Source organism: Megascapheus bottae, chromosome 19, assembly GCF_031878675.1.
Source record: "Megascapheus bottae isolate mThoBot1 chromosome 19, mThoBot2.hap1, whole genome shotgun sequence".
In the NCBI taxonomy this organism is placed as follows: domain Eukaryota; kingdom Metazoa; phylum Chordata; class Mammalia; order Rodentia; family Geomyidae; genus Megascapheus; species Megascapheus bottae.
The window spans coordinates 539,739-566,601 of NC_143527.1; the positions used below are offsets into that span (position 1 = coordinate 539,739).

At 57.3% G+C, this 26,863-nt stretch overlaps 1 protein-coding gene across 2 annotated transcripts in view; it reads right to left on the bottom strand.

Annotated features, from left to right (window-relative positions):
- The window catches only part of Nfatc1 (nuclear factor of activated T cells 1), a 47,862-nt gene extending 21,221 nt beyond the window's left edge, over window positions 1–26,641 (bottom strand). Inside the window, exons 1-4 of one of the 2 annotated variants that reach the window (XM_090352948.1) lie at window positions 23,013–23,140; window positions 22,539–22,544; window positions 14,554–15,631; window positions 5,271–5,430 (exon numbers count right to left, since the gene is read on the bottom strand). In XM_090352948.1, the coding sequence (XP_090209074.1) occupies window positions 5,271–5,430; window positions 14,554–15,631; window positions 22,539–22,544; window positions 23,013–23,097 (1,329 nt within the window). In that variant the 5' untranslated portion in view covers window positions 23,098–23,140. Of the gene's footprint in view, window positions 1–5,270; window positions 5,431–14,553; window positions 15,632–22,538; window positions 22,545–23,012; window positions 23,141–26,343 lie in introns of those variants that run through there. The other variant, XM_090352947.1, reaches the window with a different exon arrangement.
- Window positions 26,642–26,863: the final 222 nt, after the last annotated feature.

The window sequence follows — 26,863 nt, forward strand, 5'->3', positions numbered from 1 at the left end:
CTTCCACAGGCACTCCACAGGAGAAGTCCAAGAAACAACCCTCGGCTTCCACGGGACCTTGAAGGGTACCGGCAGGAGTCCTGACGCCCTCTGCTCTATCCTTAATCGGCATGTCGTGACACACCCATCAGCTGAGTCCTTACACCCAGCCCTGCCGAATGACTCTTATGAGCTCGGGGAAGGGAGGCCCTCACCTGCAGTCCTCCTGGCATCCAAGGAGGTCTCGGGAAGCACACGTCTGCAGAGAACATGCTCCCTAGCTTTCAGTGTTGCTTATGCATGTGTTTGCCCCTGTGCATGAGTATACTGTGTGTGTACATGTTAGAATATGTGCCTTTGCATGCATGTATACCATTTACAGACACCGCTGTGCACACAGTGGGCACATGTGCTGACTGGCATGTGTTCATGAGTCTGTGCATGTGTGAGTATATTGTGTGAACATGTATGTGTAGGTGTGTGCACATGCACATGACAAGTGCATGCGTGTATACTTGGGAGGGTATGCATTTGGTCTTGTGCATGTGTGTAACGAGCTATTAATAATACCAAACTTATACAATGAAGTGTCACCTTAATTCTGAAGAAGGATTCCATTATCAGTGACCTAAACAATGTTTATATATACACAGAAAAGCCAGGTCGATCTGAGACTGCCCAACAGATCCAGAGAGTTCACGCCAGCCAGCAAGCGTGTGGCCTCCAGAGGGACTCGAGGACACACCAAGAAGACACCTGCTCAGGGAGCAAAGGCCGAGAGAGGCTGCACAGGAGTCATGCCTCCAGTACATGATAGAGAAAGACGCCTGCGGAGGAGACGACTCCATCGCCTTTGATTGAGAAGGCTTAGCACACAACACCACTTCACTATTTCTAAAAACACACAGAGAACAAAAGTGACCTGGACATGATGGCCACCGTGCAGCAGCCCTCAAGAGGGTGGGTGAAGCCTGGCCTGTGAAGTCCCACCCCTGGGGCAACACAGCCACATGGGGCAGAGGTGGCCGTGGTCCTTGTGGAGGCGGCCAGCTCGGCTCAGGGCAGCAAGCTGGCACCCCAGCGTCATGCTACCATTCCTTGGTTGGTTCCTGGGACCCACTTCAAGGGGCCCTGGAAAGTTTTTAGGGTGGCCGGCATCATGGGATGAAGCCACCCCCCCCAAGCCTGCAGAGGCCTCCAGGCATCAGAATCACGGGTATGCAGGAGTGGGAGGAAGAGCCCTGACGTGTCCTGAAAGGGGATAGGCCACTGCCCAGGCCACGCACAGGTCGGCCTGCACTGGGCCTCCGTGGCATGTGGTGTCTGATCTGTGGTCTGGCACCGCGGGGCCGTGGTTTGGGTCCCCGCACTGCTGTGTGGTATTCCAGTGCCCCCAGCTCTGATCACCCCAGAGGCTCGCTGGCTCTGGTACACCTGGTTTCATGGAGACTGACCTCCCGGCAGCATGCTCCAGAGGGCAGAGGCTGCCAGAACAATGCAGGGATGCACGGATGCCACGCCTCACGTGGCGGCCACTGAACAAAGCCAGGGGACCATTTGATCCAGGCTGCCACTGGCCAGCGATTCTAACCGCCTCTGGGTGCTGGGAAAGATACCACCTAGAACAGAAGCGTAAGGATAACGGTGGAAGAGCCCAACTCCAGGGCTGGGCTCCACCCCCCCAAGCATGGCCAGCCTCAGAGCTGTGTCTCTGTCACTACCCACGGCACCTGCAGCCTCCACATCAAACAAGAGAAGAGCAGGGACACCCTCTCTAATCCCCTCAGGCTCCCCTGCCCCAGCACCCACCACCACCCCGTCCCATACCATCCAGCAGAGCTCCAGTCACACTGGGCCCCACTGGACCCCTGCCCATCAGCCAGACAGGGCCGTGCTGGCCACCGTGTGATGGACACAAACCACACACCTAAAACACTGGGGAGCCAACTGCCTTCTGGGCGTTCATGTTTCAATGACTGAATTATTCACACAGCTCTGCCTCTGTGTGGTGGGCAGATGCTATCAGACATCGTTTGGGGGACGGCTGAGCAGAGCTGAGTTCTGTGACCCCTGCACAGAGAGCAGTCCCCTCCCCCGCTGGGCAGTGAAACCCCCAAGGCAGACCTAGGAGACTGAAGGGAAGCTGCCACCTACCCAAGACATGTCCCCAATGCCACCTGGGAGTCACCTGCCCAGCATCACAAGGGCATGACACCTCATCTCTCTCCATTGGTGGCAGCCAAGAGACCCAGCACTGAGAGAGCAGAGACACAGAATGACCTTACTGCCAGGAGAGGGGCAGCCCTAAATCCTCGCCCCACCTCGGTCACTGGTGGCACAGACACGGCCTTCACAAAAAAGGCTGGGTGGACACTGGAACCCTCTCTTTCTGGAAGCCCTGCCACTCTGCTCCCACTCAACCCAGGAGAGCCTTCTGCCTCCTGCAGACATAGGGAGGGTCGTGCAGACAGCCTCGTCCCTCCATCTGGCCCCCAAGGGCCTAGGCGTCCACCTCCTTCTTCCTCTTGGGCATGGCAGGGCCTTTTCCATTCTGCAGACAGCTGGCTTTAGTTTTATGAGCAAACATTATGAAACACAGAGGAAAACTGGATGCTGCACGTAGTAAAGACACCAATAGTGTTTGAATGTGCAAAGCTCCCACACACTCCACCAAGAGGGAGCCGGACAGCCTGAGACAGGGCCATGGCCTCTCCTGGCCACAGTGCAACATCCACTAAAAGGAGGGGTGGGCGTGAAGTGACCCACGCCCCCCACAAGGTGAGAAGAGGGTGGGTGTGGGGCGTGGGGCGTGGTGGGGAGGATGTGCAGAAATAACTCAGCAGCCAGGGTGGACCTCTGTGGTTACGGTGCCTTCACGGCACCCGGAGTTTTCTATTTTTATATGTCTTATAATTATGTGTAATGCTATTTTTATCCCATTTGTGGTCCACCAGCAAAAAAAGAAAACAAACCCCCAAACCCCTTCTTTTTAGCTGTTCACCTCAGGCTGGCACTGAGGTGCGCTCACAGCTTGGACACCAGAAACGCCCAGCTTCCTGCCTCGCCATGAGCAGTGAGGCAGGGCCTGGTCTCTTCCCTCTGGAGGTCAGCTTCTTTCTCCTCAGAGGGGGGGGATTAATGTCCTGCCTTGTCCATTTGGCTGCCCTGTACCCATGCGTGCCATTTAATTTTAACTTTTTGGTGGTACCAGGGCCTGCTTATTGGCAAATGTTCTAACGCGTAGCCATGAGTGACTCCAGTTGTTTCTGCTTTGGTCTGTTTTCTCAATTGCTCCCTGGGGCTGGCCTCAGACCTCCATCCTTCTATCTGAGCCTCCTACATATGTGGGGCTTCAGGCATGGAGTACTCATGCCTTGAGATAATTTTTGAGGCATTTTAAATCGCGAGTCCAAGTTTCATAACCCCTCTACCACGTCTCATTACTCTTGAGATGGCTTGTGCACTGGCTGAGTGCCACCCTGTGCTCGAGACACCCCCGGCGGCCGCAGTGAGGCTGTTCCCTGAAGGCCCCAGGCCTGCACACTCATGCACAATACTGCACACTCACACAGGATATTACACACCCACACACGATGCCAGCAGCTGCTGGTGGGTGGTGTGCAGGAAGGAGTTAAGACGCGAGGACCCTGCACACTCAGCCCCTGCCATGCCCCCGCCGTGCCCTGTCAGCAGCTCTCATTCCCACAGCCCCGCCTGGCAGGCCTCCCCCAGCGCCAGCTGCGGGGGCACCGGCTCCCTGGGCTCGTGGACGGGGCCCTGGCCTGCATCATCATCATCTATCGTAACTGGATACACAACCATTATTTCTCCACTGCTGACTCTGATGCCTCCTCCGTTAACAGACTTATTTTCTCTCCTATTTAATATCCTTTCCACTCAGCAATAATGTGCTTTAGTTCTGTGAGGAGGGAGTAAGTACCTGCCGTCATTTAAAGGCAGGCATTACCTAGCCTTTTCCATCTGGAAGGTAGAAACTTAAAATGTCAAACTGGCTGCTGTGCACGGATGTGTCTCCTGCATTTTCTCACATCAAGCAAGCTAACAAAGCAGGTATTAATTGGCATCAAGTACACAGACCACAAATATCACCGCCTATCATCCGCAGTGCTGCTAAAGTGCTCCCTTCCACACCTCACCCCGCAGACTCTGTGAGGCCGATTGCCGCGTTGGCACTCAGCCATTTGTCTCTGTGGCCTCCTGCCCTTTCAAGCTTTCTATTTACCTAAGTGGAATAAAATGAAAATACAGGGTGCCCTGCTGGCTTGCATCAGTCTCTAAATAACAGAGCTGGCAGCCGTTTTGTGGTGTTGGGGTGCCGGGGGGAAAGCTTCTCGAAGGCACCGTGTGGCAGGGCCTGGCCAGTGAGCAAGCACACCTCTCTGTGGCCAGTGGGCATGGTGCGGGGCAGTGATGGTTTTCTGGAGCTCACGGGGCTCTGGCTGCCTCACCCAGGTAGAGAAGAGACGGGATGAGCCACATCACAGGCTCACCATCCCCAGAAGGCCTCAGGCTACCTCGGGACATTACCTCACAGAACGTAGGTTTGTGCCCCTTTCCTGGAGTGCTAAGGAAACACAGAAACTTCACCGAGCCGAGCTGCAGTGGGAGAGCCCCCAGGGGCCCCGCTGCCGTGTGCCCTAGCTGCGGGTAGCACCGGGCAGGCACCCCGCTGCCGTGGAGGCCTGGCTGGTGACAGGGAAGTAGCCAGTGCGGCTGTCCAGAGCTCTGAGGAGGGAGCGTGCTCAGAACTACCCAGCTACCACTCTCGGCAAATGACTGAACACTTACACTTCACATAGACACAGTATTTGGCTAACTCACTGAGAGACCATCTTAGTTGGGGTTTTGTTTAGGGGTCGGTGCTGAAGCTGGGGTTTAGACTCAGGTCCCGTGCTTGCTACCAGGTGGTCCACCATTAACACCTCCAGCCTGCCTTGCCTCTCCTTACTTTGCAGACAGCTCAAGATACCTCACACTTCCAAGCCAGGGCCAGGCTGCACCTCCATCCTGCTGCCTAGGTCTCCCAGTTAGCTAGAGTGACGGGCAGGGTGACCATGCCCAGCCTGCTCCCTGAGATGGGATACTTGCCGACATTTTCCCGGGCTGGCCCAGCCTCAATCCCCCTAATATCTACCTCTTGAGCAGCTGGGATCAGAGGCCTTAGTCACCATGCCTGCCTTGCATTTGCTTTTAATCAGAAGAAATCTCTAATGTTTGACTAGGAATCACCAGTGCTGGAGCAGAGCCAGCGGGCACAGCCGCCCTCCTACCTGCACGATGGGGTGGCCTCCTGCTGACGCCTTCACAGCCCCCCGGCTGCCCTCCGTCTCGTAGTGAGCCCTGTGGTGGGACTTGGGCTGAACCTCAATCCGCAGCTCGTAGGGGCCTGAGTGTGAAGGCAGTTGCCAGTCCAGGGCAGGCAGAGATGGGCTGCAAGGGAGCAGAGGAGGGTAAGTGCTGGCAGCCCTCCAGGGCAGGGAGCCCCCCCCCAGCCCACCATGGCGGGGAGGCCCTGACCCATGGCCCCATCAGCTTTGGCGCTGAGGCCTGGCTTCTTCTCAACCACCAAGTGTGGTCAGATCCGCAGTGCTTCACAAGTGAGGCTGATGCATTCCTTCCTCTGCAACAGGTTTCCATCACTTAGCCTTCCCAACAAAACAGAGACCAGGTCCCACTGGAAATCTCCCAACACCAGAGAGGACCACTCGAGTGGAAGACACCAACAAGGGGAAGATGTCAACAAGCGGAACATACCAACAAGGGGAAGATACCAACAAGCGGAAGATACCAACAAGCGGAACATACCAACAAGCAGAAGACACCAACAAGGGGAAGACACCAACAAGGGGAAGACGTCAGCAAGCGGAACATGACACCAACAAGGGGAAGATGTCAACAAGGGGAAGACACCAATAAGCAGAAGATACCAACAAGCAGAAGATACCAACACGTGGAAGACACTAACACGTGGAAGCCACCAACAAGGGAAAGATGTCAAGAAGGGGAAGACACCAACAAGGGAAAGATGTCAGCAAGGGGAAGATACCAACAAGCAGAAGATACCAACAAGCGGAACATACCAACAAGGGGAAGACACCAACAAGGGGAAGACACCAACAAGGGGAAGACGTCAGCAAGGGGAAGATACCAACAAGCAGAAGATACCAAGAAGCGGAAGATACCAACAAGTGGAACATATCAACAAGGGGAAGACACCAACAAGGGGCAGACACCAACCAGCAGAAGACACAAAGGGCGGTTGTCTCGCAACACCCCAGGGAAAGTGATACCTCTAGCCCCATGCAGTGGAAGCCTGAACAGGTGGGTGGACAGACAGACAGACCTGCCTCCTGGGGGCCTGAACAGGTTGACAGACAAGACCTGAGCCCTGGGGGCCTGATGCTATGGCAGGCTCAGCAGTCTTCCAAGGCCTGCAGGCCACTCCCTATGTGAGGTCACCAGCCTTGCATACCCTGGCAGCACACCAGACAGAAGAGCAGAGGAGTGGAAGACCGGGAGGGAGGACCCCCAGAGCTGGGCAGCCTGCCCATTGCTGGGCCAGAGGAAGGTGGGAACAAGCAGGGGCATGGTGGAGGGACCCAGACCCGGCCAGCAGCACAGCCCTGAGCACCGACCGTGCACCTTCCTGCCTCACCTCACGCATGATTGTTCTGTTGATCTACACAGGGCGATCACCTTTGACTATAAATATAAAAGGAAACCAATGCTAAATTCACAATGCAAACAACTGGTTTCAGCCTAATACCCAGGAAACTTTTTAAATGAAAGGCAGTGAGAGGTAGAGACACTCAGAAACAAGAGAGATGGAGACAGAGTCACGGACAGAAAGAGAAGAAGAGCGAGGCCAAAAAAGATTGAAAGACCGAGGTAGACGGCTGAGGAAGGCAGGACAGAGGGTAAGGGCTGAACTCTGTACCTGACTATTACACAAGAATAATTTTGTGTGAACAATTTCCTCCCTAGCCACTTTACAGAGGGTGCCTGCATAAGTGATGTAAGAACAGTCTACAAAATAAGTGTAGTCACACACAATGAGGGTTGTGGTTCCGATTGAACTGTTCTACCCCAATTTGTCAGCAGTGCAGAGATGTAAACTGCCACTGAGCAGGCACAGGAAGACCTCTGCCCACCACTGCCTCGGGAGTTATGCCAGGCCAGGGGAGTGGGCTCAGGGATTCTGCTGCCCAGGGGAGAACTCTGGAGGCCTGGTTCACTCAAGAGCCAAAAGCCTGTGCTGACAAACCTCAGAGCTGATCTTAGTACACCTTCAACTCAAGTCCGTCGTCAGTCCATTCGTCCATCCACTAAAATTTTAATACGTTTTATTAAAAATAAAATTTAATAAATTAATCAAACTTTCGTGTCCATCCTGGGGTTCAAACTCAGCTGCATAGCTGGGGGTGAGGGAGGAGGGCCTCAAAAATTTCATGCAGGAGCTGGGAGTTTGGCCTAGTGGTAGAGTGCTTGCCTAGCATGCACGAAGACCCGGGTTCGATTCCTTGGTACCACATACATAGAAAAAGCCAGAAGTGGTGCTGAGGCTCAAGTGGTAGAGCTCTAGCCTTGAGAAAAATCTAGGGGCAGTCCTCATGCCCTGAGCTTAAGCCCAGGACTGGCAAAAAAGAAATATTTCATGCAATGGAGCAACGTCCTAAGACAACACAGAATTAAACACGTATGAAGATGGGGGGTAGGCAGCCTTGGGCTATGCTACTGACGAAAGCTGCAGTTAATTTGGACATCCTGAACACCTTTCCTCCCCAGGGTACCACAGAAGGAACACGTGGAACCACTCCTACCCCTGAGCTCAGCCCCGAGGCCCCTCTGCCTCGCCAAACTTTACCTGGCTGGCATTGAGCAGCTTGCATTTCTTTCCTGCACTCCTGCAAGGAAAGTTTTGCAAAGCTCTTCCTGGATTCTGTGTCTGGGCCTTGGGGTGGTCTTAGGCTGCAGCGCCCACAGTCTCTGGGCTGCCTGGCCTCCGTGCCAGGTGTGGAAAAGGGGGACGGCCTTCCTCCCGTAAAAGCTAGAAGTCATCCCTTCCACAGCACCACAGTGCGTGCCGGGAGAAGCCACCACCTGAGATCACAGCGTCATTTCCCACCAGAATGGGCTCCTCCTGACGGTGGGGCATGTGTGAAGATGTCACAGCCTGGACACTACCCACACGTTGGATCCCACACCAGAAGCCAAAGGCCTCCAGTTCCCTGGGCCCCACCTACTGTCAGCTCCATGTCTCCTAACACTGCCACCTCTGGTCAGTGGCCCCCTCACACCCTCCAGCCTCAGTGGCCTGCTGGTTCTAGCTCCCCTTACTGCAGGCCTTCCGCATGGCCCCAGCAATGTCTCTTCCTACTCAGCACCCTTCTACGAGGGACTGACAGCTCCTGATGGAGAGCCAACACCAGCTATGTCCCAGGGCTCAGAAAACACTGTGGTAAGTCCCTTGGATGCAGCTTTGCTTTATCTTTGTCCTCAGAGCACGGCTGCTTGCATTTCTACCAGAGCAAGCACTGAGGCATTGACAAGCAAGGCAACCACCATAGGAAGCACAGGTGTAGCCTGAGCTGATATTCAGGCAATGTTGTGTCAATGACAGCAAACTACCGGAAAAGATGCCTGGATCTCAGCCTCTCCAGACACCTGAGGGGCAGCCGAGGGGAGGCAGGAGCAACGGCTGCTCTGCCAACTGGGGGGCTCAGCCCTGGATCCCCAGGCTAGCACCTTGCGTGGGGCTCACGCTGCTGTGTGTGAACCAGCCCTCCCCACTTAACACAACCACGAACCACCTGCTTCATCAGGGACCATGTCTAATGCCACAGCCCGGACAGACATGCACACAACACTGGCCAAACAGAACTGGAGAAAGCCCCAAACCCACACCAATCTGAGATAAACATTGGTAACGGGATCAGAGAGCAACGTGACAGTTCAAAGGCCATCATCAAACTCCAGACAGGGGACAGAAGTGCATGGTAATCCTGTAGGAGGACACGGAGACGGGAGCAAAATGTGAAAGAATCTGACAGGGGCCAACTGGCCCCAATTCCACTAAGAAAACCACGACTGGGGAATAGAAGGGCTTGTGTGAGATACCAGGTGAGATAATGGCATCATAATTAGCTACTTTTCATCTTGGAGAGATGTAGGGAAGCATTCAGATGAAGCTGCAGGGAGCCTGTGCCTGCTCACACGGTGGAGGTGAGGCAGAGCCGTGGAACCACACTGAGGGCTGACTCACTCCTCCCCGTCCAGGCTTGAAATCCTGGGGTGACCTGTGAGAGTGACGTCTTCAGGAATGAGAGCCGCGATGGTCCCATCCCCTCAGTATCAGGACCACCCCCTTTAAACGCCCTGCTTTTTAAAATACTGGGTTGGTTCAACAATGAAAGGAGTAAGTGGGTTTTTTTCTTTTTTTCTTTCACTTTTGGTAGCATTGGGGTTTAAATTCAGGCCTTCACATATGCTAGGCAGAAGCTCTATTAATTAAACCATGACTCTAACCCTTTTTGCTCTGGTTATTTTTTTGGGGTGGTGGTGGCGGGGGCAGTTCTGACCTTGAACTCAGGGCCTGAGCACTGTCCTTGGGTTTTCTCAAGGCTAGAGCTCTACCACTTGAGCCTCAGCACCACTTCCGGCTTTTTTTTATGTATGTGGTACCGAGGAATTGAACCCTGATCTTCATGCATGCTAGGCAAGCACTCTACCGCTAGGCCAAACTCCCAGCTTCAATCTGGTTATTTTTGAAGTAGGGATTTCTCTTTTGCCCAGGCCAGCCTAGGTCCTGATCCTTCTATTTATACTTCCGCCCAAAGCAGAGATGGCTGGCATGCACTTTTCACACCTAGCTGGCCTAGAATCTCATTGGCCTGGAACTTCAGCCCTCCCAAGTTCCCAGAACATCGAGCCTTCTGCACAGCTGGGATGACGGGCAGGAACCATGGCTACAAATGTGTCTAAGCCTCACGTTGTAAGCTCCTGCCATGTATTGCCTCACTTTCCTACTCGGGCCTACAGTAGAGCAGGGGCCTCTGGGTCCACTTCCCTGACACCACTGCACCAACACCGGAAGACCCGTGCAACATCAGAAAGCATGCACATCTCTCTGAGTTTTTCTAGGTGTTAAAGCCCAAAGGAAACACCATTTTCAGATGTCCTAGGGAAAATCTTTGTGTTCTCAATCAGACTTCCAGTGTTAAAGTCTCTGTGTGGGGATGTCTATGGCCCCTGTGATTCTAGGATGGAAATACAGAGTCTAAACCAGCCAAAACTAGAACTTACCTTAGGAAAGAGGGTAAAGGCAACTTCAAAGAAAACAAGACATCCAAGTCACCACAGATTCTTTTTCTTGGGGGTCATGTGCTTACACCTTCCTAATTATTTGTTTGTGGTATTCACCTTAATTAAAAAAGAGAAATAGGGCTGGGAGCGTGGCCTAGTGGCAGAGCGCTTGCCTAACATGAATGCAGACCTGGGTTGGATTCCTCGGTACCACATACACAGTAAAAGCCAGAAGTGGTGCTGTGGCTCAAGTGGTAGAGCTCTATCCTTGAAAAAGCTCAAGGACAATGCGAAGGCCCTGAGTTCAAGCCCCAAGACTGGCAAAGAAAGGGGGGGAGAGAGGGGAGGGGGAGAGGGAGAAATAAAGGAGGGAGGGAGAAGGGTAGAGGAAGGATAGAGGAGGAAGAGGCCATTGCATTTTCCTCACTGGCCATTCCAGTGAAATCCTAGCTTCAGAGCCTTCACAGTCCATCTGTGAGACTGACCTCAGGACCACACAGCCATCTAGCTGTCCAAGGTCCAGAGTTGGTCCTAGAGGGTGGCCTGGATGGAAAGTCTATGCACAATACTCACCACCCCTGGTGCCCAGTTCTAATCATAGTCTCTGGACAGGGTCCAGCTGCCCACCCTGCCCAGGGGCCAGCACCCTGTTCCACAGAGCACTGGAGGATCTTGTAGCTCGGGAGCTGTAACCATAACCTGAGAAGAGGGACCATCACTAACTCTTCCCCGCTGTTTCTGTGGGAAATGATGGAGTAGGGAGGGAGCAACTTTAGAATCCCAGGACCTTGTGGTCCCCTGGTGAGAAGATGAGGCTCAGGGGGTTTCTGTCTAGAATGACCATGAAGGCCCCTCACCTGGCAGACTGGTGCTCTGGCCCCCACCCACTGGTGTAGAAAAAGACGGCTTCGTGGAGGAGGGAGGCAGGCTCGGCATGCCACACAGCTCTGAAGGCTGCTGCTTTCAGCCCTCCAGCCTCCTAGAAACCGCAGGGAATCCGCCTTCCAGGGGCTGCACACTCATTGCCATGGTCTGCTCCACCCTGGGGAGGAGCCTGGTCCAACCCCCAGACCCTGCCAGTCCCAGGTTGGAGAAAAGACAGAAGTACTGGGGAGTCCTGTGGGAAATGGGCTGGGTGAGCCCCTCTGCTCCCTCTGCCCTGGAGCAGGCCGATCTGCACATCCCGCCTTTCTCTAGCCCCTCAGCTGCCTTGTTAGCAGTCACAGCTTAATGAAGTTTACGAGTGAGACTACCTGGAGGCCACACTTAATGTGGGTCACAAAAAGAAAAATAAAACAACAAAGCAAAGACCAGAAATCCTGATATGCCACGTAAGTGAATACAAGACACACACTGTGCCCCCCATCGGGGTGCTAGAAGCTTGCTCAGCCCATCCCATTTCACAGTGACCTACAAGGAGGCCAGGGCATTTAAACGCATTAAAAAGCTCCTGCTGCTACCAGGAGCTTAGGCAGCCACGGCTGCTCTGCTGCGGAGGAGATACTCTGAGCCGCAGTGAAGAGGGACTCAGCATGGAAGGCACCCGGCTCCCAGGCTGGAGGCCTCGACACTCAGCATGGGTTCCCTGTGTGGTGAAAACAGGATCTGACACCTGGGGCCAAGGCTGACATTTGTCATCAGGCTGGGAGAGGCCTGGGGAGAGGCAGTCAGGCATTGTGTGTGCTTCTTGAGGCCACCATTGTGACTAACAGCTCCTGCATGACAGCATGGCCGAGGGTCAGCCTGCCTCCTTCTCCTGACGCAGGCAGGTCAGGACACCGCTGCCTCCACATCCTCCTCTACCCTCCAGGCTGGCCGGCTCCTGTGTGTACCAGCTGACATGCACGGTCCTCAGAGGGGCAGCCCACTCCCTGATGACGAGCCAGCCGTGGGGGATACTGGTGTGTGCACGACCACGGTCCCCTGTGAGGCCAGGGTGGGAGCCTGAGGGTCTCTGTGTCTCACTGGCTGTGCCACAGTTCTGTACATCAAAGCTGACTCAACACCAGTCCACAGGCCCCATGCCTGGACCAGGGCCTGGCAGAGGACCCCCTGGTCATTGGTACCTGGCTGCCTGGTCCCTCAGTCCTCAGGTTTGTGTTCTGGGAAAAACAGAGGTCATCACAATGAGTCGCCGCCCATGGGGCCAGAGACAGTGACCGGTCATGTTCGCCTGCACAGAGGTGAGATGCCTCTCCAGGCTGGCCAGGCACATCCTTGTGACCTGGGCAAGTGTCACTCTGGAGGTGGCAGCCTGGGGCAGAGCTGAACGCGCTACCCAGCCTGAGATGCGGCTGCATGTGACAGGGCCGTGTGCAATCCCTCCCCACTAAACCTGACTGAGGTCACCATCCACACTGCTGCCATGTCCTGGAGCAAGTCTTCCTTCCACTGGGGTCAGAGCCCGCTGAGCGTGAGTGTGAATGGGAGTGTGAGCACACACGGCCGGCCGGGCCTGCCAGTCCACACCATCATGGCGAGGCTGGCTTCTCTCCTTCTGGAAGGCCGGCAACAGCCCCAGGAGAGCTGCAGAACCCACGTGGGCTCTTGGTGGGAAATGTACACCCAAAGGCCCCTTTCGACCACTCTTCATCAAGGCTAACGCCTACAAGTCAGGCTCCGGCTTCTAGAAGGAGTGTCAGAAGAGGCGGTGGAGGCGACCTGCAACCCTCATGACCAGGAAACACTGAATAAACCCTGCGATGCCACGGCCCCAAATCTGGTCCAGTGGGCTTCAGGAGCCAGTTGTGGGGCTTGAACTCAGGGTCTGAGCACTGTCCCTGGACTTTTCTCAAGACTAGAGCTTTACAACTTGAGCCACAGCATCACTTCCAGCTTTTTCTATGTATGTGGTACCAGGAAACAAAACCCAGGGCTTCGTGCATGCTAGGCAAGCACTCTACCGCTAGGCCACACTCCCGGCCCCCGGGCTCAGTCTTTTATCATGTTCCAAGAGTTCCACGTGAAGCTCTCCATCCTAAATAATGTGCCCCTTACCCAAGAGCTCCTGAAGGCCCCCTCTCTGCCTCCCAGGGGACTGTGGTTCCTGGGCTCCAGGGTCTTGCTGCCTTTTCTCCAGTGAACCTCACCTCAGGCCTCCAGCACCCAATGAGCCCCACCCCACCCCCCTGCACCCAGTGAACCCCAGCTCAGCCCTTCCTGTACCTCCTAGCTATGCTCAGCATGGCCACTGGAGTCTGGCTACTGACCTCACATGCAGAGAGACCTGAGGTAGGAAGAGCCCAGTGTCTTCCTGGATGCTAAGCAAACTGGGACCAGGACAGAGATAACTGCCACGGTGGGGAGGGGAGGCTGTGCCACCTCTGCGGATGTAGGTGACCATGGCTGCGCATGGAAGTTTTCCCGGAGAGCCAGTTGCCTCCACCTGGGAGGTGGGCCTGCCCCAATGTGACACGACCTCAGGGGCCCAGCAGAACTTCTGGAGCTGGAAGCAGCTTGCTAGGGTCATGAGTGGCCTACCTGCTGGCAAAGCTGTTCAGTTAAACACAAGAGCACTGGGCCAGTCAAATGGGCCCTGCCAAGGGAGACAGCCATGCACTCTATTAACAAGGAAAACCAACAATCTGAGACCCTGTGAACATGCCCAACCCTGACTGCCGGCGTGCACACCCACGCCCCTGACTGCCGGCGTGCACACCCACACCTGACTGCCGGCGTGCACACTCACACCCCTGACTGCCGGCGTGCACACTCACACCCCTGACTGCCGGCGTGCACACCCACATCCCTGACTGCCGGCGTGCACACCCACGTCCCTGACTGCCAGCATGCTTGTGTCTTTCCAGGGAGAAGGGAGAAGCAGGCACCCTGGCTGCTCTGGGGACTGTGGAGCTAAAGTCCCATCTGCACCTGGCATGGTGACAGTAATTAAGGTGGAGAAAGGAAGTGGTAAGCAGTGAACAAAGCCCATGGGGGTGGGGCCTGCGGCAGGTTTACAGAGGGCACAGCCATGTGCAGGTGTGGCCAACACCGAGGAGGTGGGACTGTGTTCTGCACACATGGCGGCCCCACAGCCTGGGAGCCTGGCCTCTAGGAAGGCACCGGAGTCTTGGCTGAGGGAGAAGGGTTGGTGTTGGGCAGCGTGAACCCAGCCCCACAGCCTCCAGAAGAGGAACAACACAGACACACCCACTCTGAGAAGCTGAAGCTGAAGGGAAGTAGTCTCTCAAAACCACCCTCTTGCCCTGGGGGTGGCCTGGGCCCTGCCCAGCCCTACCCACCCCTGCTCACCTCATGTAGGAGGCAGGGGACAGCGACTTGGGCTTCGCCCACTGATACGGGGCCTGGGGCACGGACAGGTACTGCTCGCAGAAGCTGCCCTTCCGCAGGTGCTGGAAGGCAAAGTCCTCAGGTGGGAAGTCAGAGGCGGGTGGAGTCGTGCCCAGGTCGTCCCCCACGGGCTCCACCTTGAGTGCCACGGATGGCGCAGGCTCCAGGGCTGTCTTGCGGGCCTTGACGGGGACTCCTTCGGCCAGGTCCAGGCTGCTGTCGGTGGTGAGGGCGTTGATGGCCGCCACAATGGCCGAGCTGGTGTACTGGGTGGTGTTGCTGAGCCAGGTATCCTCGGTCACGCTGACGCGCGGGGAGCCCTGTGGCGAGGGCGTGGGTGAGTGGTGGGGGGAGCAGGGAGCCTGGCTGCCGTTGAGGCAGTACTTGCGCTTGTTGCAGGGGGATGCAGGCCTCGAGCCACGAGCCCCCAGCCAGCTCTCCTCCGTGACGCTCGCCCGTGGAGAGGTGGATGGCGAGTGGCGGGGAGAGCCCAACAGATGGCAGGCACCCAGGCCGCGGGGAAAGGCTTCCTCTGGGTCTGTGGTTTTCGGGGACACACAGGGGGACTGCCAGGGGGACGTCTGGGGCGAGGCGTAGGGGTAGGAGTAGTTGGACTCGTAGGAGGAGGCCTCGGAGTTGCAGCTACGTGAGGACAGGCTGCTGGCCGGGCTCAGGCAGGACGGGTCTCTGTAGGCCTCCAGGCCCGGCAGGTGCAGCGTGGCAGTGGATGGCGAGCGCTTGCAGCTGGGGAGCACGTCCTCGACCTCCACGTCATGGAAGAACGGGCTGCTGCCGTGGTGCAGGCCCAGGTAGGAGGTGATCTCGATGCGTGGGCTCTCCAGCGCGGGCGCCCCGTTGGGCCGGCTGCTGCCGGAAGACAGGAAGTACCCTGAGGGCCCGCTGTCCACGGCACCTCCATACCCCGAGGGGTGGCCCGGAGCAGAGGTCTGGAGGTCATGGCAGGACGCCGGCAGGGAGGCCTGGGCTGCTGGGAGAGGCAGAGTGGAGCTGATGGTGGGAGGTGCGTAGCTGTAGTGATCTGCAAGGAGAAGGGAGATGGAGTGAGGGCCAGAGGCCAGAGCTCAGCGGACACCACTGGCGCCCATGGTCGTCTCTGACTGTCCAACGATCTCCCATCCCCACCCCGAGAGACCGTCCTCAGAATGTCCAGAGACCAGGCTGCTGCAAAGCCTCCCACCGGCTCAGGGCTACACCATCCCGGCTACCAGGCCCCTGGACGCCACAGACTCCTCTATGCCAGCCCAGGAGCCCCCTCCTCCCAGATACCCTCTCAAGAGGTTGAACCCGTCTGCTCGTTCACTCAACTGTCTTGCCTTTGAGCCCAACCTAACACTTGGGTCACCTTTTTCCTGTGTATTTTTTCTCTTTAAGAAATATCAAGCCAGGCCCAGATGGCTCACGCCTGTAATCCTAGCTACTCAGGAGACTGAGATCTGAGGACTGTGGTTCAAAGCCACAAAAGTCCATAGACTCTTATCTCTTATGAGCCACCAGAAAACTGCAAGTTCAAAATGGTAGAAGCCCTCAAGTATAGTGTCCAGGCTCTGAGTTCAAGACCTGTAGACAACAACCAAAAAAACAAACAAACAAACAAAAAAGCCAGCAAGATGAATCTAAGATTGTGTGCTCATTCATTTATCTCTCTGGCCAATAAAAACCAAGTCCCAAGGTGTCAGATATTTCTCCTGGTTCACAGCTGTCCTCAGAGCCTCGCACTATGTCTGGCACAAAAAGGGTGTTCAATTTAGACACTTATTCCAGCACCACCTGGTGGGCGGAAAGGAAGACAGGAGGGAAAGGACAACTTGGGGTATACAGGGAGTCCCTGTCTCCAAAAAGCAAGCAAGTGTTCACTCTGCGTGGATGGACAGATGAAGAGACAGGTAGATGAATGGGAGGCGGATGGGTGGACGGTGAATGAGTGGTGGATGGTGGAGAAAGGATTGAGTGATGTGTAGACAGAGGGAGATGTGTTCCAGATGTAGGGACTCAGGCACTTCAATCAATTTTAAGAGGGTATGACTACCAAGGGACCCTCACCACCAACTGCAAGGAAAACACCTCAGGGGTGAGATAAAGGCTGCGGCCCTCTGTCCCCTCATGATAGCCAAGGCTGGCTCACACCCCAGAGGTCTGTCTTCCAGAACAAAACCAAACATGATTCCGATGTCTGGCTGGATTTAAGAATTATTGTTATTAATGGCACTTCAATTACTATCTCTCAGAAATTATTACTGTCATGATAGTTATCTGAGCAGAAGAGCCATGCTTCTGGATTTCTAGTTTGAAGGGTTTCTAGCAGCCTCTTGGAGCCTCTTGTAATGTGCCTGGAGATGAGAGTTTCCAGGTCTCTAAATAATGAAAACCAGAGCGTGGAAATTCTAGATCCATCTGCTGGCTTAGGTGCTCTGGCTGGAAGGTGCTTTATTCAAGGACAGCCCTGCTGTGTCCTGGTTGAAGAACCAATAAAGACGACTTCCAGAGAGCACGGACCTGAAACCCCAGTGTGTTTTCTAACAGGACTGGGCCAGCACCCAGCCAGCTCTGGTCAACCATCATGCCTGCTGGTTCCCTGAGGCAGCTTGTGTGTGCCAGCCTTTCCCCATTTCCCCCTTTGTGAAGTTCTTCCATCAGTTCAAACTCCCCGGAGAGCAGCACTGCTCATGATTCCCAGTGACCATGCTCGAGGTGAGACGAAGCCCGCTGTGAGCCTCCCGAGCGGAAACACAAGCTGTGACCAGAAGGAAAGAGAGGGGCGTGGGGGGAGCCACACGCCACGAGGCAGGAGCAGGTCTTGTCCACCTGAGCGGGGCCAGACCCTCTGGCTGACCCTGGGAGTCCTGGGCCCCCATGCCCTGGCCATAACATCCAGTCCCTCGGGAAGAAAAGAAGCTGGGGTCTGATAGTGACAATGAGATGGCAACTTTTGAGAGTCACCTAGAAAGCCACCCCAGGAGTAGAAGGTCCAGAGTCCAAGCAGGCAGCCACCAGTAGCAGCTGGGGACCCTGAGCCCAGCTTGGAGACCAGTCTGGTCTGGTGGCCATTGACATTCACAGCGACCAGTGTCCCCAGCCCCTGACTCCCAGCTTCCCATCGCAGACAGGCCCCAGGGTGGCCTCCGGGGAGGACATGACCAGGGGCGCAGGCTTTGTGTTACATAGCAAGCACCCAGACCTGAGTGCACCCGCCAGCCATGGTAGCCGCCTGGCTCTCCCATGAGGTGTCCACAGTCAGCCCAGAGCCAGCTCCCAGACACAGAAGGTGCATCACACCTGCTGGCACTGCCCAAAGCTAGCTAAAGAAGCATCTTGGCAAACAAATATCATTTGCCATCACCACGCTTTTCTGCTGTGCCATGCAGGTAACAAACACGGATGGATGTGTAGAGGTCTGGTTAACAGCTGACCCTGAACTTCTGAAACCAGACTTGAGGCCGACAGGAGGACATGGGACCATCTGTCTCCAGTGGAAGCCAGGCCTTCACTGGCTAGCCGAGGCGGGGTGAGAGGGTAAGGTCGGGTACTGTGGGAAGACTTGCCAGTCTCTACTGGCGAGCACTCAGTGAACTAAACACTCATAATGCAAAGGGGAGACATACATCTATAGGGTGGGATTCTCAGTCATTAGAGTTCAACAGAGAATTTCACTGCAATCAAGATACAGAAATACCTGCCACCCTTGCTCTGGTGGGTACTAGAATTCATCCCTCACTTGGGCCCCCATCCCACCGGTCTCCTGACACACTGAGGTTTAAGAGACAGGCCTCCATGGGGCCTGTGTCTCCCACACAGTCAGGCAAGCCACCCCATCCCATGGCTGCGCCCTGTTGATGTGGGAAGGCCGATGCAAAAGCTTGTTTTCAACAAGTGTTTGGCAAGGAGTAACCAACATCTGGGCCCAGCTTTGAAGGCCCAGGCCCTGCCCTGGGTGCTTCTGAAGTGACCAGGCCCAGGTCCAGCTGCCTTGGCACCAGAACCCTGCAGTATAATTGCAGGAGGTTGGAGAAGGGCAGGCGGGGAGGGAAAGGAGGCCGGCTGGACCAGTTCCTGTGTTGTCTTCCTTGGGGTTGTCCTGGGAATGGGGTTTCTGTAGAAAGTGTCTGAGTCCAGGAAAAGCAACCAGGAAAGCGGGGGGGGGGGGCCTATGGGTTACTATCAGACCTCTCCACTGTGAAGGGCGAGCCAGAGCCTGGCTCCTTATCTAAACCAAGTATTTTAACAGGGAAAAGAACACATAAAACCTTTATGTGAAATTTTTTAAAACAGCATTGAGCACTGGTGGCTCAGGTCTATAATCTTAGCTAATCAGGAAGCTGAGATCTGAGGATCACAGTTCAAAGCCAGAAACAGCAGGAAAGACCAAGAGACTCTTATTTCCAATTAAGCACCCATAAGAACAAGCAGGAAGTGGAGCTGTGGCTCAAATGGCAGAGTGCTAGCCTTGAGCAAAAACAGGTCAAGGACAGTGCTCAGATCCTGAGTTCAAGCCCCAGAACTGGCACAATAACAAAAGTAAATAAATAAACAGAAGAGTTTTCCTTAGACAAAGTGCAGATCGAATGCTTAAATGCTGGACCTTTCTGAGCCCAGCTGGGGAAAGCCTGTCCTGGGCTGAGCAGGAGCAGCCTCTCCTCCATGCACCTGGGGCAGGGGCCTCCTGTGAGCCCCTATGGGAAGCACAGCACTCGGGGGGGAGGGGCTGTGGGGCCACCAAGCTCCAGTGTGGACGCCAAGGCATGGGGCAAGACCAGAGGACACAATAGTGTTTCTAGCTAACACTGTTCTTCACTGGCCAGGACAAACTCAATCCCGTGTGGCCAGAGGCGCTTTGCCCTTCAGAGCTGCATGATGATTTCCAACCAGTGGGCCTCCTGGAGCAGCAGCAGTGAGCACGCATCTCGGGCACACGCCTGCCAGTGGTGCAGTGCACTCTCAGCTGACCGCCCGTGCCTGCCACTGCACATCAGCCGCTCTGCAGCGCACTCTGCCACCTACACCACTCTCAGATCTCAGCCTGGACTGCAAACCCCCAGTAAAGGACTTTCATCTTGCACTTGCAGAACACTCTCTCCCCTCTGCCCAGGCTTCAGGACACGAAGCCACAAATAGAATGGAAGGAGCCTGCCAGCCAGGTCCGGCGTAAATGTCTGCTCACTGCTCTGTCCACAGGCACTGCAGGCTGAGCTATGGGTGGCCCACAAGTCTGCACTCCTCAGGACAAAACACCACACATTAGTGTGGCCAGTGCAGAAGTGCTGCCATGTAGTCTGGTGGGGAGGCGGGGGCTGAGTCAGCCACGCTTTGACAGACAGCAGCAGGTTCCAGGCATGGTCAGATCCCCTGGAGAGACACTGACAGCACTGAGAACTGGGTCCCTGCCACGGAAACAAGTAGAAACACCAGTGGGGCAAACAAGCCCCTGACAGTCCGTCCAGAGTCCTCCACTGGCCGTCCAAATCTCAGGACCTCGCTCCCCTGCAGGAAGCGCCTCCCTGACCCAATGCACCACTGGGAAGCTGTGTGGCTTAGTGCAGCTCTGGCTTCACGCTGGCACCCACTAGCCCCGGTCTTCCTCGGGAGACAACACTGTGCAGAGCAATCACATCTGCTCGCACAGCCCCGCCTGCCTTGATTAAAACATCTGTGGACCCTGAGGGCCGCCAGGCTGCTCCCAGGGAAGGTTGGTGTGCCCCACACCTGAGAGCACACAGGGCCCCCCTGGGGCGAGGCCTGCCCTCCTGGTGGGGGCTCCCACCTAGGGGACACACACAGGCTGCTCCCCACATCCGCCCGCCCGGGGAAGAGAAGTCATCCCTCAGCTGCAAAGGGACTGAGCACACGATTGCTTCCAGATCCCAGTGCAGCCATGTCCCCTTCCACACTTAAACCACCAGTGAGCCACAGAGCTCAAGGCACCAGGCAGAGCTGTCTGTGACCAGCCCCGAGGCCAGACCAGTGTCCTCCTGAGTTTCCAGGGTGACAGTGCTGTGTTCAGCCCAAAGTAACTTAGAAAACAGGGGCCTGGGGCCGGAAGTGGTGTGCCCGCCTTCCGGCTGACAGCAAAGCAGCTATTTCCTGACCTCTAAAAGAGAGCCACAGCCCTGTGTTCTCCTGGGGAAGAGGGCCAGGGCCCCAGGGCAGCTGACAGATGGAGACGGGAAGAGGTGGGGTATTCAGAACAGACTTTACTTTTGTCCCATATTGTAGAAATTCTCTTTTTATTCGCTCAACAAATGGCTGTTGAATTCTCACTGTCTGCAGCTGCTGAGCACCGTGCAAATAAAGAACCACAGATATCCTCCTTCCTCCAGAGAGAGGAAGTGGTAGGCGCCCTGCTCTCCACTCCCCTGCACAGACCATGGCCGCCCTGCTCTCCACTCAGTGGGCACAGCAGCCCCTCACCATCTTCCAGCCGGCACTCTGGCTCTTGTGCTCAGTGTCGACTTTTTCCTTGGACATAGCATGAAGTCTTACGTTCAGTATAATCTGTAGAACTCATATCACTGTGTCGTGGATCTCAGAATTGTCCATTCATTCTAGAAATGCTATGAAATGTGGTAGTAGTGATAATAAAGAAAAGTGTTTGCGTATCTCACAAAAACCTGACCACACACATACACATCTATAAAATGTCTTCTAGCAACTTATGACACCTTCTGAAGGGGAAGTGCTCCAGCCCCTGCTCTTGGCCTGAGCCTCCCTGCCCAGTGCTCTCTGTGCTGGAAGGGCTGGGCCACCACAGGCTCCAGCCAATACACTCAGCAAGGATGCTCTGAAGTCTGCAGGGATTTTGCCCATACCCACACCAGGGAGCACTGTCCTGTGAGCCTGCCTGGGCCAGCCTGCTGCATCACCTCCACCTGCTTTGCTTCAGACTCAAGCCCCCCAGGAGAGACAGCCAGGAGGCATGATGGAGGCTGAGTCCTAAACCCACCTGCACCTCAAGCCGGAGGGCTGCCGAGCAGACACTCCTGGAGCTCCACTAAGTGTCCCTCAGGGGCTGGACTCAAGCTGGCCTCTTCTGTTTCCTCCCCCAGGCAAGCCAGACTTTTTAGGCCACATGTGTGCTCTCAAAATTCTCAGGAAGATCCCAACAAGAGCGGCCATGCATAACTGCCGTGTCTAGCTCTGTACTCGGGAGCGGCAACAGTGGCCATGGTACAGAGGCCCTGAGGATCTGCCTGCCCACCCTCAAGACTCGAAGACCGGCGACCCCTGCCTGGGTATGACCACCGAGCATGCGCCCTCAGGAAGCAGAAGATGGGACCTGAGCCGGCTGGAGGCTTCCCTCAGGGGTGGAGCCTGGGTCCCCGTCCCTGCTCCTCTCACCAGGTGCACCAATGCAGAACACATCAGAGGCAGGGAGGCCCTACTCCATTTTCAAGAGTCCTGGATGCCAGTGCCCGCAATCCAGACACAAAACCACCCCAGAGAGGAGAGTTGAACGAACACCCAACGTGCCCTCGTAAGAGAGCGCCAGGCCGCACTCATGGTAGCTCGGTATGGACGCCATAGACAGGGTCAGGAGTGGGGCTGAAACTTTTCTGCTTCCAACCTTGTGGGCCTTAGGGAAGGAGCCTGGCACTGCAGGGGTCTCTTCTGAAACCCACCCAGCCACCACATCGGACCCTGCGAAGGAAATGGGGCCTCCAGGAGGCCTGGGGTTCCCACACCCACACGAGATTTCTTTCCACAACAATCTCTCTCCCTCACCTGCCCTTGGCTCCCACTGGGCCCTAGGATCTGCAACCCAGGCCACAGATGATGATGAAAAGGAGCTGGGGGCACTGAAGGGCAGGAGAGGTCCGGGGGGCCATCGGGCAGCGCCCACCTAGATGGAGCTCCCAAGAGAACATGGTGAGGGACCTTGGAGCGGTGGGGAGAGGGGGCGTCTCTCCCTCCGGCCCACTTGGGGTTCTCAGAACTGGGAGCTGGGCAGGCAGGCTGGGGAGGGAGCCAGCTGCTTCCCTGGCTGTGGACGGCCCCGGGGGCAGGGGCGGGCTCCCTCAGTCCGGGAAAGGCACCCTGGCCCGCGCGCGGGCCGGCGAGGGCTGAAACCCAAAGCGCCCAGCCCGAGGGGGCGGCCGGAGGCCCGCGACCAGCGGCCTTCTCGGGCCCCAGGCCGCGGCTGGCTTCCCGCCGCCCTGGGCAGCACCGCCGACCACCGGTGCGACGCCGCGCGGGGAGGCCGCGCCGGGACGCCGGACGCCGCGCCCGGGACAGGGCCGCCGCGGGAGCGGCCGTCCACGCGCGACGCCCCGCAGGCCCCGGCGCCCGCCCGGCCGGGCCGGCACCTGCGCCGCCCGTCCACAGGTGGCCCCGGCTTCGGTCACAAGTTGGCCGGCGGGGAGGCGGCCGGGCGCGCGGGGCCGGGGCCCCCTTCCTCCTGCCGGACCCACCTGCGGCCGCGGCGCCCCCGCCGCTCTGGTCGAATTCGAAGAGGAAGTCGAAGTCGAACTCCGGGTCCTGCTCCAGCCCCGTCATGGCGGGGTCGCGCGGCGGCGGTGCGCGGTGCCCGGCGCGCGGTGCCCGGCGCGTCCCCGCCGCGTCCCGGCCCCCCCCCCCGGCCCGCCCTCCCCGCCCTCCCGCCGCCCGGCCCCGCCCCGCCCCGGTGTTTCCGGGTTTACATAAACAACCGGCGCGCGCCCGCCGCTTCCGAGCTCCGAGTGAACTCCGGGCGCCGCCGGCCCGGGCCGGAGCACCGAGGGAGAGCGCCGGGATCGCCCCAAGTTTTGTTCCTTGGCGAGGCAGGTTTTACTTCTGCAGAAGGCGCAATCCGCAAGGGTCGGACCCCGAAGTTTGGGTTTCAAATAAAAGTGAAAAAGCTTTCGACCTGCGCCCCCCCGGCCGAGGCGCGGCCGGCGCGCAGCGGCGGGAGGGCGGCCGGGAGCGCGGCGACCGCGCGGCGGGTCCCGGGCCGGGGTCCCGGGCCGAGTGTCAGGAAAACAGGGCCTCGCTGCCCCCCATCCTGGCTCACCTGTGGCTGCCATGACCCGCGGGGCTCCGGGCGCGAGGCGGCCTCCGCGCTCCCGCAGGGTGCAGACCACGCGGGAGCCCCGAGGACGCCGCTGAGCAGTTCCCGAAGGCTAACGGGACCGGCCCCCGCCGCAGGAGGCAGTGGGATGGAAAGGCCCTCCAGGCCCCATCCCTCCTTTTCCAGTTTCTCCAGCTGCTGCTCCTGACTGCGCCCGGGTCCTGCACCACCGAAGCCAGGAAACCGGCCGGGCAAGGGAAGCGGCTGGCGGCGGCGGGCGTGCGGGGTCACCGGGCCGGGCGGGGAAGGCTCTCCCAGGTGGACCTGGACCTCACGTGGGCTGCAGCTTCTCCCAGGACCCTGTTCCAATGCCTGCTTTTCGCTCGTGATAAACTATGGTTCAGTTTGGCCTGATTTAGTTTCTAATAATAGTTCTCACTTTGAGATGCATGTTGGAGGGTTGTTTTGTTTTAGTTTGCTTTTCTGCTGACCTTCGGGCAAATGAAAGTTCTGTTTTCAGTAGTGAAGCCTCAACATTAAATTTTCTCACTGTAGCCACCTTTTCACCGCCGCCACCAAAAACAATTACAATAATTGTCCTCAGCTGTTTAGCCTAAAGCTTTTTGCCACAGGGGTGCAAAGAACCTGGCTTTCACTGTAAGCATGCCCTAGGCCGCCCCCCCCCCCTGCAGTGGGGCTCCTCTCTCAAAGGCTGGATAGGCAACTTGCTTGTCCACAGCCCCAACTCAGGAGTCAGACAGGCAGCTCCCCAGGGCCTGCCTGTCCCCCAACACCCCACACCCGTGCCTGGTATGGAGTACTTGGTCTGGATTCTGACTTGCCTGTTCTGCAGACACTGTCTTGGTGGAAGTGTTTAGCTTGGACAGCTTCCTCACAAGACTGCAGGACGCTAATGGGGTGCAGAGCTCCAGGGCTGGGTATGATGAAGCAGGGCTGTGGTGGTTTCTTTTTTTTTTTTCGGTCTGGGTTAGGAAATGCCACCATGAAGCCCAGTGCTCAAGAACAGGGTGCACTTTGTTCCCGTGGGAGGGACGGTGATCACTGTGCGGAGCAGCTCTGAGGGGTGGCTGCCCACAGGCCTGCATTTCTCGGGCATTCTTCAGCGGAGAACACAGGCCTTCAGAAACCCGGCCTAACGAGCTTACAGCAGATGCTCATTAGGCCGAAGGGCGCGGGGCCTCCCTTGGCTGTGGGAAGGCTGCCGACGCCCTGGTGCAGGCCTCAGCCCAGAGGCCGTGGAGGTTTTCCCTGGGCGCCCAGCCCTCGGGCTGGCCTAGTTCACACTTTCTAGTGAGGCCAATTCTGTAGCCATTGTCAAATGCACCAATGTCATTTTGTCAGCAGGGTTTTGCCCTGGGTCCATTGTCTCTCAGCAGAGGCATTTTCAAACTCACGACATGGCCCACAAGTATGTATTTCCCTTTTGACAAGAGGGAAAAAACATTTATTATTACAGAATAAAACGCTAACTCACCAAATAAAGGGGTCTAGGGTCCAAAGACTGATATGTGGAGAGAGTAGCACTCAGGGGTTCAAAGTACAAAAAAAAAAAAAAAAGTTCAATGTTTCTCATAGCAAGGGCTTGTCATCTAAACATTTTTTAAAAACCACCCAATGTTTCAACAGTAAAGCATTAATTATTAATTTAGGATGAGATGGCCAAGAAACTGGCAACATCTACCTCTTGTGGTCCCAAGGTAACTGGTGGTGGCCCCGGGCGGGTCAGGGCTCTGAGAGCACAGGCCCTCTCCCGGTCCCTGCTGACTCTGGGAAGGACCGGCCTGTCCTGCACAGTTACCTCTGGGACGTTCCCAGAGCGAGGGCCTGCTGTGGACGGCACAGTGTCGCAGGAAGCTAGCGTTTCCTCTCAAGAGCTCCTCAGAGAACGGTGCCCTTGTACATATGAGCCCAGCAAGCCGCTTCTCTACTAATGGTCACGAACCAAAGGTAAGTGGGGTACCATCCTTAAGGCACCTACAGGTGTGTCGCTGGGCTGCTTCCACGAGCACTCGTGGGGCGAGGGGCTGTCGCCGGAGGGGCCACGCCAGGTGTGCGCACAGATGAACCTTCTCATCAAGAAGCTGCCCACGGCCCTGCTGCCCCTTCCAGCCTTTTCAGAAGCAGTTTCTACTCTCTGACTCTTGTCTAAGACCTGCCGAGTCTTTGGAGTGGGGCCTTCCTGCTTCTCATTTGACCACAAACTTTAGTCAGAGGGGTTCCGAGCGGCCTCGAGCACTTGGTACTAGCCGGCTCTCCCGCATTTGGGCAGAGGTGCCTACCACACTATCTGGGAAGGCGGGCACAGGACTCTAAAAATCTAGCTGGGGCTGCTCTTTCCCCCAAAGTGGTTTTGTCCCTCTTGGGAAGGACTCGGGAGGGCCTCGTCCCCTTGGCGGGCCAGGTACACTCCGTGGCTCCAAGGGTCCTATCTTGCCCCATGCCCAAATCGCGCCCAAATTGCACCCATCTGAGCCGAGTTTCCCCCGCCGGAACCGCAGCCTCGGAGTCCAGGCCAAGTTCGCGCACTCGGGGGCTGGAGAACAGGAGACACCTATTGGCAAGAAAGCGCGCCGAGCTCGAGGCTGCGCCGGGGACGCCGGGACTGACCGGTCGGATCAGCGCCTACCGCTGGGGCGCGCGGACCCCGGAGGCGCCGGGCCGCAGGAGGGGCTGCGGGGCGCGGGCGGCCACGCGGCACCGGGCGGTCTGGGGCGCGCGGCTGGGGCGAGGCTTACCTTCCTCGGCCGCCTTCATGGTGCCTCTGGAGTACGGCGCGGGCCCCAAACTTTCTCCGCTCCCGCGGAGCGCGGCAGGAGGGCGCAGTGGGGACTTGGAGAGGACGGGAAGGCTGGTCCTTGGCATCCACGCGGCGGCGGGAGGAGGAGCGGGAGCGGCGTCCCGAGCCGCCGGACCGGGCTCAGCGCCACGCGCCGCGGCGAAGTGGCATGGGGGGAGGCGCTGCGCGAGGGGCCGGGCCGACCGTCACCCCCGGCCGAGGAGGTGGCGGGCTCGGAGGTGCGCACCGCGCCCGGGCGCCTGCGCTCGGCCGCTGGGATCCGCGCGGCGCCTCCGCCGCCGAGCTCGGAGCCTCCCGGTCTCGCTCTGACGCAGGGCCGCGCGCTGCCTCCGGCCTTTTTAAAGCTGGAAAACACCTCCCCGCCTCCCGCCGCCGCCGCCCCGCGCCCCCTCCCTGCAGTGACATCACGCCCCGGCCGCCCGGGCCGGCGCGGGCCCGGGGGACGCTGCGCCCAGCGC